This window comes from Pseudorca crassidens, chromosome 4 (genome assembly GCF_039906515.1).
Source record: "Pseudorca crassidens isolate mPseCra1 chromosome 4, mPseCra1.hap1, whole genome shotgun sequence".
NCBI classification, from domain to species: domain Eukaryota; kingdom Metazoa; phylum Chordata; class Mammalia; order Artiodactyla; family Delphinidae; genus Pseudorca; species Pseudorca crassidens.
The window spans coordinates 124,883,693-124,900,893 of NC_090299.1; the positions used below are offsets into that span (position 1 = coordinate 124,883,693).

Here is a 17,201-nt window from a genome sequence, read left to right on the forward strand (position 1 = left end):
ACTGTGGCCCAAGGATACAAAGACAAGGAGACTGGGGAGATTCTGTCTTGAAGAAAAGGTGATCAAAAGATGTGCAACATTAACCAACCACCAGCTACTTATCTGGGATTCTGCCTGTACTTGTGACCTTGACTTTAGCCTTTCTGAGTGAATAGGTTCATATCTAAAAAGTAAGGACTATCATTTAGAAATATAGCTTATTCTTTTTCATGGAAAATTTTAAACTATGCCTAGTATACCTTGTTCCAAAGTAAACACAGAATAAATATTTATTGAAAGACTAAATGAAGGTTTTAAAGCATTCTGAAAGTTAGTACTCTCTAGTTTAACCCACAAATGTGGTCTTCTTTCTTCAGAGGCCCAAGATGTGTTGCTCGATTTGAGTATATTGGAGACCAGAAGGATGAGTTAAGTTTCTCAGAGGGAGAAATTATTATTCTTAAAGAGTATGTGAATGACGAGTGGGCAAGAGGAGAACTTCGAGAGAGATCTGGGATCTTCCCCCTTAACTTTGTGGAACTCATTGAGGATCATCCCACCTCTGGTACAAATGTTTTAAGTGAGTACAGAGAATATGGTTTTTTATTATGTCCTATCCTAATTCAAATAAACCAGGTAATAGGTTAATTCTTAAGTTGCATAATAATCCATATTGCCATATTTTTTAAGGTAGAAGGAAAAGTGATTTTTAAATGGTCAACATCATTATTGGGACAGTCATTGTTGTGGCAGTCTCTCAAAGAGCTGGTTTTGGTGTTTTAGGTAGTTAGTGGTGGCTTCATATTAGAAATGGCAGAAAAAAAAATCACTGACTTTCAAACAGAAATGGCCTATAGAATATAACTAATGTGTATCCTCCTTCACCTTACAGTAAAGGAAACAAATCCGGAGAGGGTAGTGCTGGGCAAAGTTATACAGCCAGTACATGAAGAGACTGATCTGGAATCCCAGACTTTTCACTCTCCCCCCAAAGTTTTTCTCCAATACTATATGGTCTTTACAGCTGAAGTTTTGACATTTTTTTTAAATACAGGCACAAAGGTACCACTGAAAACCAAAAAAGAAGATTCTGGTGCAAATTATCAGGTAGGCTGCTTGAATAGATAACTGTAGTGAAAGCCAAGTTTTATCTCTGGGAGGACTATTAAAATCATAATTATCAAAAGAAAATGTTATAAATCATTTTTTTTTTAAATTTATTTATTTATTCATTTTTGGCAGTGTTGGGTCTTCGTTGTTGTGTGCGGGCTTTCTCTAGTTGCAGAGAGCGGGGGCTACTCTTCATTGCAGTGTGTGGGCTTCTCATTGCAGTGTCTTCTCTTGTTGTGGAGCACAGGCTCTAGGCACTCTGGCTTCAGTAGTTGTGGCACGCGGGCTCAGTAGTTGTGGCTCGTGGGCTCTAGAGTGCAGGCTCAGTAGTTGTGGTGCACGGGCCTAGTTGCTCTGCGGCATGTGGGATCTTCCCGGACCAGAGCTTGAACCCATGTCCCCTGCATTGGCAGGTGGACTCTTAACCACTGCGCCACCAGGGAAGCCCTGTAAGTCATTTTTTAATTCATGTAGCAAATATTTGAAGTAAACAGATGATGATTAATATCTTTATTGCATATAGAGCTCGTACAAATGAGTTAGAAAGACATGCAAACCCTGATAAAAAACAAGGAGAGATATTATTAGAATATTCATGAAAGAGATACTATAAGTGGCTGATATTAAAAAAGTATTTAACCTTATAGTAATCAAAGAAATGCCTTGTAAAGAGACAATAAAATACCATTTAACGTATCTAGTTAATGAAGATTCAATACAACTCAACAGTAAATAAGTAATTATAAGTATGTGAATGTTAAAACAGAGAAAGTGCAGATTATTGTTATCATTATTTTTATTTCTCACCCTAAGAAAAGGATGAAAAATGAGACAAGGTTTTAGTCACAAAGATGGTCATGGTGGTGTTATTGTAACAAGAAAAAATTGGAAATAACCTAAATATGGTCATTATCGGGAGAATGTTCTGAGGACATTAAAAACTAGATGTGTAAAGTAAATGGCATGGGAGGAAAACATGTATTATAGGGAAGTTGAATATATAGCATAAAAAGACTATGAGGAAATGTGTTTGTTACCATTCAGTTGCCCTTAGGTAGTGAGATTATAGGTGGTTGGGTGTTCTTCCCATTCTTCATATATTTCCGAACTGCCAAGTGTTTAGGAGCATTTGTATTATTTTATAATGGGAGAGAGAAAAAAATGGATTTAAATTTTTACACTGTATAACATGGCTTCAGAAGTGTTTAAACTGAATAGGAATGTGGGTGACTTCCCATTGTTTTCTGTGACATTATTTTAGAAGAGTGAGCCTGATGGCGTCATTGTTTGTCAAAAATGTCAGTGGTAATTAGGCTGTGTGTCTCTCAATTCTTTCATCTTCCCCCCACTGCTAAAGTCAAACAGGAAAGAAAGGGACTACAGTTCTCCAAAAGGAAATGTTCACATGGTTCCCTGTATTTCTTGGGAGTGACAAGTACCGTTCTTTAGGGTTGGTTACCCAAGTACAGGAACAAGACGGTAGGGTTAGGGTTTTTTGTTTAATTTTTTGTTTTTCTTTCAAGCCATCAGTTGATGAGAACTTAAGATGTACCAGGCACTGTGCTAAGCATTCTACGCGCATTACCTCATTTGATCCCCAAAGCAACTCTAAGATGAAGCTGAGGCTCAGAGTAGAGAAGCTTCTTGCCCAGTGTCAGCAAGGAGGTGGCAGAGCTGACTGGCGGGCTCCAAGCCTTTGCTCTGCGTGTTATCCTTGCCTCTCGCTTGGGCTTCTTGAACTTAGGGCTCCCATCGTGACTTGGCAGTGATGCCTCTTCTCAGGGCAGAACCTTCTTCTGATGTGTTTGCAGTAAAAGCATTACTGTTGAAGCATTCCCCCACACTAGCCCACCATATCTGGGTGATTATCCTGCCAGCCTTGGAGCTAACTATGCGTCATAAAACTAAAAGTGTGGGGACTTCCCTGGTGGCACAGTGGTTAAGAATCCGCCTGCCAATGCAGGGGACACAGGTTCAATCCCTGGTCTAGGAAGATCCCACATGCTGTGGAGCAACTAAGCCCATGCGCCGCAACTACTGAAGCCCGCGTGCTCTAGGGCCCGCATGCTGCAACTGCTGAAGCCTGAGCGCCTAGAGCCCATGCGCTGCAACAAGAGAAGCTACCGCAGTGAGAAGCCCGTGCACTGCAACGAAGAGTAGCCCCTGCTCACTGCAACTAGAGAAAGCCCGCATGCAGCAACGAAGATCCAATGCAGCCAAAAAAAAAAAAAAAAAAAAAAAAACATTAAAAGTGTGAACTAATGAAGTCCTGTGCCATGGAATCTGATAGCCTCTGAAACATGTAGAGACCTGGGAATTAACAGACTGCCCATTCTGATCCTTCCTAATTTAGATAAAGAAGAACCTCACTGAAATTATATGCTTTGCCAGAATGTTTTCATAGTGTCATAAATACTATACACAAATATTGCAAGCTTTTATCTAATTTTAGTGTAAGTGTCATAGATAATAATTAGAAAAAATTTTTGCTTAAGCATTTTATAGCCCTTTAAAGCAGAAAGTCACAAATTTTATCACGTCTGTCATTTAGAATTCTATTTTAAGAAAAAGTTATTGGAAACTTTTATTTCTGAAACTCAATAGTGACATAAGGTATTGAGTGATTTAAAGTGGCCTTCAGGCGTTGAAATCTGATGACCCCCTTAGCTTTTTTTCCACCACTTTTTAAGCTTTGTAGAAATTAATCTCAAACAAAATCTCACATTTCTTACCAAACTTCTGATTTGAAACAGGAGAACAGTCTTTCTGCAGAATGGTGCGAAGCTCTTCACAGTTTCACAGCGGAGACCAGTGACGACTTGTCCTTCAAGAGGGGAGACCAGATCCTGATCATGGAACGTGTGGACGCCGACTGGTACAAGGGCAGACTGCGCGACAGGGAGGGCATCTTCCCCGCAGTCTTCGTGCGGCCCTGCCCAGGTGCGAATGCAGCAAGGAAGGCTCTTACCCTCTAAGGGGAGTGTGAGGCCTTTGAAATGATACATATTCCGTTTCCCTCTGGCCATGTTCAATTTAAGTTGTTTGCCTACATTTGCAAGTTGATTCATAAAGTCATGCAAACTTTCTTCATATAATTTATTGAAGTTATGGGGAAAAGAGATTTTAAAATGCCTTCAATTAATAATGGCTAATTTTGTCTCCTAAATATTAATATATTTTGTATAATTTTTTTCCTGCTAAGACAGCATCCTTCATCTTGTTGCAAGTTAGGTAAATTCAAAATTAATTGAAAGTATTATGTCCTGGGAATGACAAGGGGGTTTCTTAAAATGTTCGACTTGTGTTTTAGTCCAATGTCTTTCTATATATTTGAATTTTTGGTGTCTTCACAGCTGAGGCTAAAAGTACGGCTGCTTTAGCACTGAAGGGGAGGAAGGCCAAAGCCTTGTATGATTTCCATGGGGAGAATGAAGATGAGCTTTCCTTCAAGGTCAGAATGTGTATCTTTTTGTAATTGCATTAAGCAGCTATAAATTTTGAAATGTCTTCCACTGAAGGGTGGAACATTTGGGTGGAGTACTGATCATTAGTCAAGAATGAACAGGGCTTCCCTGGTGGCGCAGTGGTTGAGAGTCCACCTGCCGATGCAGGGGACACGGGTTCGTGCCCCGGTCCGGGAAGATCCCACATGCTGTGGAGCGGCTGGGCCTGTGAGCCATGGCCGCTGAGCTAGCGCGTCCGGAGCCTGTGCTCCACAACAGGAGAGGCCACAACAGTGAGAGGCCCGCATACCGCAAAAAAAAAAAAATGAACAGATCTCAGACCCTCATTCTAAAGAATGAGATTAGAGAAAGTGAATAGGGCAAATGTAAATTATCAGCAAGGCATTTAGGTACTTAAAGAAAGCCTTATTGATATCCATAGCACCACAGTCGCCTACCAAATTCCTTATTCCTTAGCCTTATAACACGTCTCACTAATGTTGGAGGTTTCACTGGTAGCCTTAGTAAAGGATGATCCTCTACATGGCCCTTGCAGCCTTCATGTCTTTGAAACCAGCGGAGAAATCAGGTGGCAACTACTACAGCTTGGCCTCTGCAGCAGTGCCTCATAAGACACCGGAGTTTTGTCCACAAAGACACTGACTAGACTTTAGGGAAATGATCCCAAAAAGTTAAGGTATTTTGCACAAGATTTTTTTTAGAAGCCTAAAATCTAATCTTAATCTTACTTCATCAAGGAAGTACCTTTTATTTATTTAAAGTAAAAAGAATACTTCCATGATCCTGTTTCCGCAGTCCACAGTTCGATGGTGGTCAAAGGAAAGCACCCAGGGTAGTACTTTGGGATTGGGCCAGAGGAAGGAGGGTGGCTTTAGTAAGTCATTGCTGTCAGAAGAGCCTGTGTCAGACAGTGGGAAATTCTCCATTATCGGAGATGCTCAGAGGCAGGGGTGCCATAGAAGGAATTAAAGCATCCAGGAGTGATTGGACAAGATGAGACTTAAGACAGAGGGTACCCAAACAAGGTTTTCATCTGTCTACAACAAAATGAGGAAAACAGTGATATTGGGTATGTGCAGGCTTTAGGGGAGCCATGGAGAAGGGGAGGCATGCCTAGATATATAAGGTTGCTAACTTTTCTATTTTGTGATGGAGTTTTACTTTATTCTGAGAATTTCTTCCTTTTCATATTAAAATGTCATTTCTATTATAAAATATTATTAGTAAATATATAGATTTCTTATGCAAAATTATAATTGGTAACCCTATATCAGTTTTTTTTTAATTTATTGGTCCATAAAATCCAAATGTTTAGAAACTGTTGCCCTAGTCCTTTTCAATCTTGAGAGTCAGTGGCTCAAAATTAATTCCTTTTATCTTTACATAAAATGTTACTGCAAGTGAACACTCTGGATTCAGACTTTTTGGATATTATTTTGGCCTTCATTTAGGTTATGTCAATGTAACAGAATTCACAGTATCATCCAGAAGATAGGTTGTCTTCATTTTACAAATGCCTGGCTGTAAGCAAGACAGTTCTAGAGATTTTTAGTTAAGGGATTCTGTACCACTTTCAGAGTTGTTGATCATTAATATTTTATTAAATATCCACAGAATATTAGTAAATAAAACTTTTTAAAATTGTCCTAGCCCTCAGAAAACTGACATAGTATGTATGTATGGACCAGAGCTAAGAAAAATAATTTTAGTCAGTGATTATGTTATAGTTTAGGAAGTGGAAGGAACTTACTTGTTAGTCAGTGATTATGTTATAGTTTAGGAAATGGAAGGAACTTACTTGTAACAGAACCTTTGAATGCCAGAATTTTTACAGATTTTAGCAAGGTAAATTAATGACATGGGATAGTCAGCATTTTCCCTTAAGAAAGGCCTTAAATCAAACCTGTTTTCCAAAGGGCAATGTCCTAGGGCTACAAATAAATCCATTTAGCCTGATAAAGATATTCTTAAAAGTAGCCAGGGTCATCTTGGACCATTATAGAATCCTAAACCCAGATTCTAAGCAACAGTTAGAAACCATAAAGAACAAAATAGTTTCAGGAGATAACAGAAGACATAATTTTTGAAATTGAGGAATTATAATTCATACACGAATAAGATACACAACCCTTTTGACTAACCTGATGAGGATAAATCATGTGCTGAGTCAGGGCGAAGCTCTTTAAGACAGGAAAGAATGCAAATTTGATATTGAGGCCGTGGAGGAATGGAATAAACCAAATGGTAGAGGAGAATACCATTATGTGGAAGAATATAGAGTACAAAGTGCTCAGGATGTTGAGAAAAGGCAATTGCAGTAAAAACCTTTCTAAGTAAAAAGGTCTACTATAAAACGTGGTGACCTCATGCCTAATAGCAATACAGGCCCTGGAATCACACTAGGTTTGAATTCTGTCTCTACCACTAACTAGACATGCAACACTGAGCAAGTCACGTAATCTGACCTTCAGTTTCCTTTTCTTTAAAATAAGGAAATCTATAAAAATATTTCTCAAAAATGGGGATAATAATAGTACCCACTTCTAGGACTGTGTTGTTGTTTAAATGAATTAATTTCCACTATTCTTAGTTTGTTAAAAAATAAAAATAGGGCTTCCCTGGTGGCGCAGAGTCTGCCTGCCAATGCAGGGGACACGGGTTTGTGCCCCGGTCCGGGAAGATCCCACATGCCGCAGAGCGGCTAGGCCCGTGAGCCATGGCCGCTGAGCCTGTGCGTCCGGAGCCTGTGCTCCCCAACAGGAGGCCGCAATGGTGAGAGGCCTGTGTACCACAAAAAAAATAATAATAAAATAAATGAGTTAATTCCCATGAAGTACATAGAAGAGGGCAAGGCATACAGTAAACATATGGCTCACTCTCTCATCTTCAGATCTTTGCTTAAGTGTCACCTGGCTGCCCTAAAGAGATGGCAGCCCACACTTTCTGTCCTCCTCTGTTGGCTTATTCATCTCCCAACTCTAGAATAAGGTCTTTACTCTTTGCTGTATCCATAGTGCCCAGAATAGTGTCTGACACACAGTGGGTACTCAATAAATAATTGTTAGATGGGGAAAAAAAATTTTATATATATGATAGCTGGTACTTTTATTTATTAAAGAAGAATTTTAGATTAAGAGTGGTGAATTTGGGGGGCACAAAATACAACCAGGAAAATAAAAGTGCAACAAGGGTGACAATGGCAAAGGAATGCGCTTTGACGAAAAGAGCATACAAGCTAATGGCATCATTAGGGTTAGATCATCTTTGTGGTACATTGTTTAATCCTCTTGGCAAATCAAGATAAATGAGTTATATAAAGAGGAGATGTACATGCCTCTCCAGGTGGGCTGCTTACCATGCTTATCCTCAATAGAAACTAATCATTATTTTCAATTCCTGTCTTCTTACAGGCTGGAGACATAATAACAGAGCTGGAATCTGTAGATGATGACTGGATGAGTGGAGAATTGATGGGAAAATCTGGAATATTTCCCAAAACCTACATTCAGTTTTTACAAGTCGGCTAAAGGTGAAGCTTGACTGTGTTCCTTGGCACAAGAACTCACTTGAACTATCACTTTGACTATCAGATATGTTTTTGCACTATTTTTTTAAACTGAAAGAAATATCTATGCTGTACATGGTATATTAGAACTTTCTGAAAGCAGAAAACATCTGATTTTGTAGTTAGCTTTCATTCACAGTAGAAACGTGCACACGGAAACCCATGAGCACATTTCTACCAAGGAGGACATCAAGCAGGATTAGCAAGGCAGGCAGACCCTTCCCCCGGGAAAGTGTCTGGTGACAGGGCAGCATGAGGACACTTAGAAGCAGAAGTTGCACTTGGACCTCTGTGTTCATCAGCACAAGTAAATTAACCTGCTTCTTCATTTTCTACTTTAGTTTTAAAAGAGGATATTTGTTATTCTACATGCTGTAACTATCAGGCCATGGTTGGTAACCTAAATTTCATCACTGATATTCAAATTAATTCTAACAGCTTGAGCGCATTATCCTTATTACTGGAGCAAAGCCTTGCTCCAGGAAAGGGTAGTTCATTGACTAGTGGGAGCCTTTGTGAGCACATGGTGAATCAGCTCACAGTCACCACATGCGCCTGTGGTAGCAGGTGTTTCCCCTTTGTCCCAGTGTTTGAAAGGTGTTGAAATTTGATGTATCTTAGTCAAAAGAACCAAAACCATCCTGAAATGCCTTGCTAATACAACTAACCCTTCCACATACCTACAGTACTTAATTTCTTTCCTCTGTGTATACTTTATGTTAACAGGGTTATTATAAGCACATTTTCTGAATCTGCAATCATTCTTTTGACAATTACTGGTACCCAAAGAAAAATTCATTTTCTTTGAGTTACCCCAGTAATATATAAAACTATGTCTTGTTATAGTGGTACATTATGAATCACATATATCTCAGAATACAGAGCAACTGTTAAGATGGAAAACAATGCCAAACCCCCAGCTCATTCTTCCAAGTATAATCAGAGCGAAAAATAATTTGAGAATCTGAAGGCTGATACTTTTGGGGTTGTTTTCTTTTTTCTCCAGCTCTTCCCTGCACAGTTATTAGAGTAAATAAAAAACCACTTTCCTGCTATCCATTGTTATGCATTCCAGGCTTAAGATAAAAGTGGTTCCTTGCAACACTGAATCAATTACAGTTTATGGGCTAAAGCCAAATAGGTCGAAGACAATCTTCCGAACAGATCAATGGAACAGAACTTCATTGAAAATGTAAAACACTTTCCCAACTATGTTCATAACTTTCTTCTATTTTTGAGAAGAGTTTCATATGCTGGGCCACTTTTTAGCTTTTGTTTTTGTTTCCACTGTCTGAATTCAAAGTTAGGCAGTAAGTGGTGAAACCATCATGTGAACACCATGTGGGGTTCTGTAAGGGAGGAGATATTTACTCTTTTATTAAAGCTCATTTCCCAGTATATGGTTAAAATTGATTTTGGAATATGGGGGCTGTTTGTTCTACATGTTTTGGGTAAAGAGGACAGTATAAAGAAAACTGGTCAAATTTCACTCAAGTTATTTCATAAGAAATGGATGACTTAAAGCATATTATCCCAACTAAATTCCTATTTGCAGCAAGCTTGTACAACAGCAGGAAAGAGAGAAGTGGGGGGGTAGTGTCTGGGATAGGACATGAGGTATATTTCTTTGCCTGTGTAATTTTAACATCTTATATCAAAGATCATGAAAACCTAGCTTTACTGGAGAAAAATATTCCTTTTAAATTTTGGCCTCTGTCAGCAGAATGATAAGTGCAATAGTTGTAAATCTACTTGACACTATAATAAACCGAACTGAACTTTTCAAAGTCCTTTTCTCATACATATTAGACTGAGGTTTTTGAGAACAGAGTTGGTATCTTATAGCTCCAGCCCTTTGCACCATATAGGCTCAATAGAGGGTTTTTGGTTGGTTGATTGTTTGGCTGGCTGCTTGGACAACTTTCACATAATAGTGATACTATCTTGGATCCAATATGCTCCAATATCTTTCCTCTTTATTGACAAAAATCTTTATTGACAAAGATCTTTATTGAAACAAAATTTGCAGTTTTATGTCTTCCATTCCATCATGCTACATTTTTTGCTTGCCATTTATTACCTACTCAACTGACAAGAAGTAAAAATGTAGCATGGTGTAGGTTTTTCATAGGTGCTTTTTTTTTAATTTATTTATTTAATTTATTTTATTTTTGGCTGCGTTGGGTCTTTGTTGCTGTGCACGAGCTTTCTCTAGTTCCAGCGAGCAGGGGCTACTCTTCGTTGTGGTGACCGGGCTTCTCATTGTGGTGGCTTCTCTTGTTGCAGAGCACGGGCTCTAGGTGCACAGGCTTCAGTAATTGTGGCTCATGGGCTCCAGAGCACAGGCTCAGTAGTTGTGGCGCACGGGCTTGGTTGCTCCGCGGCACGTGGGGTCTTCCCGGACCAGGGATCAAACCCGTGTCCCCTGCATTGGCAGGCAGATTCTTAACCACTGCACCACCAGGGAAGCCCCTTCATAGGTACTTTCTTATTCTGTATATTGACTGAACATGATTTTTATACTCAGTGAATTTCCTAGTGAAGAAATAGAAATGTATTCTTGTTCCTTTCAGGAATTTTAGTTGAAAACCTAATGTTCATCCAATCCTCCTCAAACGAGAATCTCCAAATCCTTTTTCTTTGGTGGGTTAAAACTAGTGAAGTCATTTAATATGTTATTCTTACCCTTTTGAACACTAAAAGACAGCAGATTTCTTTAAAAGATGCCCTTGCTTATATGGCTGTCATTTGTGCTCATGGAAATCACAGGTTTTTAATACAGTCTAAGACATTCATAATGAAAGAAAAATCAGTACATTTATCAAAATTTTAGAAATGGCATTTGAAAAAAACAAAATATATTTTTCTATAGGGTTTGTTATATATCAGTACTCTTAACAATAATTGTTTATAGTTTTTGTTCAGCTTCTTAAGCTTAGATAAATATACGTAGAGAAATAGTGATGATATAGGCTAATTATAAGGGGATATTTGGTATAATCATTAATGGTTTATTTTTAATTAATGTCAGATGTACATGGACCATATGATTCATAATTCAGTGCCATTCTGAATGCCATTTTAAACGAATGCTTAACAGTGAATTTTTCAGAACTAAATAGGAAATAATTTTCTAACCTACTCCTTTTTATTTCACTGTAGTTACAGGGGGGGAAATACAAAGCCTAACTCAGAACAACACCACCATCTAGGGGCTTTTCACCTAATTGCAGTCTCATCCTGTTAAACCACAGAAAAGTCTGAGGATCAGAGCTCAACCTGCAGAGGTTAAATGATTTGCCTAAGGTCATAAAGGTATGGCAAAGCCTAAAGCAAAACCTAGCTCTACTGATTCCCGATTCAGTACTTTTTATATTTGTTTTGCTAAAGTGATATATTTCTCTTTAACAGTTAAACAAGTAGAATTGATTTGTTTTATTGTAAAAAGTTGTAACTTCTCAATATAATAGTTACTATTAGAATGAATGCAGAGAACAAAGCCTTGAATTTATTCCTTTCAAGAAGAAAAGAAGGGGCTTCCCTGGTGGTGCAGTGGTTAAGAATCTGCCTGCCAATGCAGGGGACATGGGTTCAAGCCCTGGTCTGGGAAGATCCCACATGCCACAGAGCAACTAAGCCCGTGCACCACAACTACTGAGCCTGCAAGCCTAGAGCCCGTGCTCCACAAGAGAAGCCACTGCAATGAGAAACACGTGCACCACAACAAAGAGTAGCCGCCGCTCACTGCAACTAGAGAAAGCCCATGTACAGCAACAAAGACCCAACACAGCCAAAAATATATTTAAAAAAAAAAAAAAAAAAAGACAATTTAAAAAAAGAAGAAGATTCGTGCTTGGCTTCTCAGTTTTATATAGGCAATTCATATTGATGTTACCTAGAAACTCAAACATGGACTGATCCATTAATGGGGATTCCTTTTTTAGTTTAATAGGAAATATCTGAATGCTTGGAACATCAGATCTTGAAAAGATCTGTGTCTGCAGAGCTGTGCTCTTGGCAACAGCAAAGCAATCTTAAGCTGAGGTTTTCATACACATGCAGTACAAAACATTATTTTAGTATTTTGGAGTCTAATAGATCAGCTCAACTACTTACGCCAATAAATTGATATTTCAGAGTCTGGGACACATTTTGGATTTTTAAAGGAATCTTAATTGTATGTACACCATGGACTGTTTATTTATCTACAAATACTACAAATAAGGCAACTCAATGAAACTTTTTTCAGGCAAAGTAATGATTCAAATTCATTATTCAGAAAGGAGCATTACCTGCCAGTTACCTGTCCTCTTTTAACAGGAATTGACTGACAATCTCTTAATACAAAAATATTGGCCCACATTTAGTAACTTCTTTACAGTTAAAATAAGAAACAACTACATTTATCTCTCCAATCATATCCAGGGTTTTAATAGATGATTGATGATAGAGCTCAGACTCAAAGGATCACTGAGGCCCACCACATTGTTTCTCAGGCCACCATGTGGCCAGCAGCTTTAAAGCAGAGTTGTTGTTAATTCAAAAGAGCCTTAGAGCATGTGGCTAACTCTTCAGTGCAGTCCTGTGCCTAAGCTTATGCTAGGGAAACAGTGGTGTCTTCTCTTTAGACATATAAAACATCAAAGCTTTTAAAAGATAAATGTGGTGATAAAGTATCTGATTATTCTCTACGTACAGAGCACTCTAGGGAAGATGAATGCGGGGGTGCAGGCAAAGGCCTCCATCTTTGCTGGCCAGAGGGGCCTGGCTGGGCTATGAAAAAGCCTAGTTGTCCACTGCAATGAGGGAATTGGGGGCAAGGTCAGAGAGCACAGAAAATAGGGCACCAAGACACTGTGCATCTATAAGACTAACTACCAAGTGGGACGACTGCCCCTATGCATGTGTGTCAGGCTATCCCTGCTGGATGGGAATGGATGGCCTCCATATCATATTCTATTTGAGAGATACACATTCACAAATAGAGCTGCTAAGCAGACTCCTCACACTGATGTTCCCCACAAAGCCAGGACCCAAATCACTCAAGCTGGTGCTCAGCTGCAGAAAGTAAGCTTTTTTTCTTTAGTATTTAGCAATAAGGACTACTACCATCAGGGCTGAACTCGCCTCCTCCCACAGACACACCAAAATTACAACTACTTACAGAGCAACTATCTATGCAGACAAACCGAAAAACTAGCAGAAAAGATTTTCTGCAACTAAAGACATAAAGAAGGAATCCAACAAGATGGGTATGAGGGGTGTAGACTCAGTATAGTCAGGACCCACACCCCGGGTTGATGACCCACAAACAGGAGGAATATCACAATCATAGGCCGGAAGGGAGTGGCACGATATATTCAAAGTGATGAAAAGAAAACCCCTACAACCAAGCATGCTCTACCGAGCAAGGTTCTCATTCACATTTGAAGGAGAGAGAAAGTTTTACAGACAAGCAAAAGCCAAGAGTTCAGCACAACTAAACCAGCTTTACAAGAAATGTTAAAGGGACTTCTCTAAGTAGAAAAGGCCACAACCAGAAAATGAAAATTATGAAGGGAAAAATCTCATCAGTAACGGCAAAACAGTGAAAGCAGTAGATCAACACTTACAAAGCTAGTAGAAAGATTAAAAGACAAAAGTAGAAAAATCATCTATATCCACAATAAGTAGTTAGGGATACACAAAACAAAAATAAGTAAAGTATGACATCAAAAACATTAAATGTGGTGGGGAGTAAAAATGTAGTAGGGTGGTTAGAATGTGTTCAAACATAAGAGATCATAAATTTATGCACACACATACACACGTGGTAACCACAAACGAAAAACCTAAAATAGATACACATACACAAAAGAGAAAGGAATGCAAACATAACAGTAAATACAGTCATCAAATCACAACTGAAGAGAGCAAAACAAGAAGGAACAAAAAAGAACTATAAAAACCCCAAAACAATTAACAGAATGGCAGTAGGTACATATCTGTCAATAATTACGTTAAATGTAAGTGAACTAAATGTTCCAACCAAGAGACAGAGTGACTGATAAGATTTTTTAAAACTCAAAAAAACAAAACACATATATATGCTGCCTACAAGAGACTCCAGGGACTTCCCTGCTTAGGACTCTGCACTTCCACTACAGGGGGCACAGGTTTGATCCCTGGTCAGTGGACTAAGATCCTGCATACTGCATGCATGGCACAGCCAAAAAAACAGACTCACTTCATGTCTAAAGACACACAGACTGAAAGTGAAGGGATGAAAAAAGATTCTGTGCAAATGAAAAGGAAAAGAAAGCTAGGGGAGCAATACTTACATCAGACAAAATAGACTTCAAAACAAAGACTGTAACAAGAGACAAAGAAGGGCAGTATGTAATGATAAAGGGGTCAGTCCAACAAGAAAATATAACAATTGTAAATATATATGCATCCAACATTTAGGAGCACCTAAATACATAAAACAAATATTAACATACAGGGAGAAACTGACAGTAATACAATAATAGTAGGGGACTTTAATACCCCACTTATATCAATGGGAAGATCATCCAGACAGAAAATCAATAAAGGCAACACTGACCTTAAATAACACATAAGACCGGATGGAATTAATAGATATCTACAAAACATTTCATCCAAAAATAGAATTCTCTTCACCTGACATGGAATATTCTCCAGGATAGGCCACAAAACAAGTCTCAATAAATTTAAGAAAACTGAAATAATACCAAGCACCTTTTCTGACCACAAAGGTATGAGACTAGAAATCAGCTGCAAGAAAAAAACTGCAAAAAAACACAAACACATGCAGACTAAACAACATACTACTAAACAACTGAAGAAATCAAAGAGGAAATAAAAAAATACCTGGAGACAAATAAAAATGGAAACACAATCCAAGACCTATGGGATGCAGCAAAAGCAGTTCTAAGAGAGATATTTATAGCAATACAAGCCTACCATAGGAAACAAGAAAAATCTCAAATAAACAACCTAACCTTATACCTAAAGGAACTAGGAAAAGAAGAACAAAAAAACCCAAAAGTTAACGGAAGGAAAGAATTCTTCAAGGCAAGAGTGGAAGCAAATGAAATAGAGAGTTAAAAAACAATAAAACTAAGTGCTGATTCTTTGAAGAGAACAGAAATACAAAGGATCATAAGATACTACTACATCAATTACATGCCACTAAAATGGACAACCTAGAAGAAATGGATAAATTCCTAGAAACATACAACCTCCCAAGAATGAATCAGGAAGAAATAGAAACTATGAACAGACCAATTACCAGTAATGAAATTGAATCAGTAATTTAAAAAAAAACTCCCAACAAAACAAGTCCAGGACCAGATGGCTTTACAGGTTAATTCTACCAAACATTTAAAGAAGAGTTAATGCCTAACCTTCTCAAAGTATTCCAAAAAGTTGAAGAGGAAAGAATGGTTCTGAACTCATTCTATGAGGCCAGCACCACCTGGATACCAAAACCAAAGACACACAAAAAAAGAAAATTACAGGCCAATATCATAGATGCAAAAATCCTCAACAAAAGATTAGCAAACCAAATTTAACAACACATTAAAAGGATCATATACCATGATCAAGTGGGATTTATCCCACAAATAAGTCAATGTGATACACATTAACAAATTGAAGAAAAATCATGATAATCTCAATAGATGCAGGAAAAGCTTTTAACAAAACAACATTCATTTATGATAAACACTATCCACAAAGTGGGTATAGAGGGAATGTACCCCAACATAATATAGGCCATCTATGACAAACTGACAGCCAACATCATAATCAAAGGTGAAAAACTGAAAGCATTTCCTCTAAGATCAGAAACAAGACAAGGAAGCCCACTCTCACCACTTTTATTCAACATAGTATTGAAAATCCCAGCCACAGCAATCTGACCAAAAAAAAAAAAAAAAGAAAAGAAATAAAAATCCAACTTAGAAAGGAAAAAGTAAAACTGTTTGCAGGTGACATGATTCTATATGGAAAATCATAAAGATGCAACCAAAAATGTGTTAGAACTAATAAATTCAGTAAAGCTGCAAGATACAAAATTAATATACAGAAATCTGTTGCATTTCTATACATGAATAATGAACTACCAGAAAGAGAAGTTAACAATCCCATTTACAATTACATCAAAAGAAATAAATTATCTAGGAATAAATCTAACCAAAGAAGTAAAAGACTTATACTCTGAAAACTATAAGACACTGATGAAAGAAAATGACAACACAAACAAATTGAAAGGTACACCATGCTCATGGATTGGAAGAATTCATATTGTTAAAATGACCATACAACCCAAGACAATCTACAGATTCAGTGCAATCCCTATCAAAATACCAAAGGCATTTTTCACAGAGCTAAAACAAATAATTCTAAAATCTGTATAGAAACACAAAAGACCCTGAATAGTCAAAGCAATCTAGAGAAAGGACAAAGCTGGAGGTATCACACTCCCTGACTTCAAACTAATTACAAAGCTACAGTCATTAAAACAGTATGGTACTGGCACAAAAACAGACACATAGATCAATAGAACAGAATAGAGAGCCCAGAATTAAACCCACACTTAAATGGGCAATTAGTCTATGACAAAGGAGGCAAGAATATACAATAGGGAAAAGACAGCCTCTTCAATAATAGTGTCAGGAAAACTGGACAGCTACATACAAAAGAATCAAACTGGACTACTTCCTCACACCATATACAAAAATAAATTCAAAATGGATTAAAGACCTAAATATAAGACCTGAAACCATAAAACTCCTCTTAGAAGAAAACATAGGCAGTATGCTCTTTGACATTGGTCTTAGCAATATTTTTTTGGATCTATCTTCTCAGGCAAGGGAAATGAAAGCCAAAATAAACAAATGGGACAACATCAAACTAAAAAGCTTTTGCACAGCAGAGGAAATCATCAACAAAACAAAAAGCCAGCCTACTGAATGGGAAAGTATATTTGCAAATAATATATTCAATAAGGGGTTAATATCCAAAATCTACACAGAACTCATACAACTCAACATTTAAAAAAAAAAGAAAAAGCCAAT

The 17,201-nt window shown here is 37.9% G+C and overlaps 1 protein-coding gene across 11 annotated transcripts in view; it reads left to right on the plus strand.

Moving 5' to 3' along the window:
- Window positions 1–9,905, plus strand: part of SH3D19 (SH3 domain containing 19) — a 181,079-nt gene extending 171,174 nt beyond the window's left edge. For all 11 annotated transcript variants that reach the window (XM_067736688.1, XM_067736691.1, XM_067736687.1 and 8 more), the window contains 5 exons: window positions 357–559; window positions 1,034–1,086; window positions 3,843–4,029; window positions 4,443–4,540; window positions 7,964–9,905. In XM_067736688.1, the coding sequence (XP_067592789.1) occupies window positions 357–559; window positions 1,034–1,086; window positions 3,843–4,029; window positions 4,443–4,540; window positions 7,964–8,080 (658 nt within the window). In that variant the 3' untranslated portion in view covers window positions 8,081–9,905. The remainder of the gene's footprint in view (window positions 1–356; window positions 560–1,033; window positions 1,087–3,842; window positions 4,030–4,442; window positions 4,541–7,963) is intronic.
- Window positions 9,906–17,201: the final 7,296 nt, after the last annotated feature.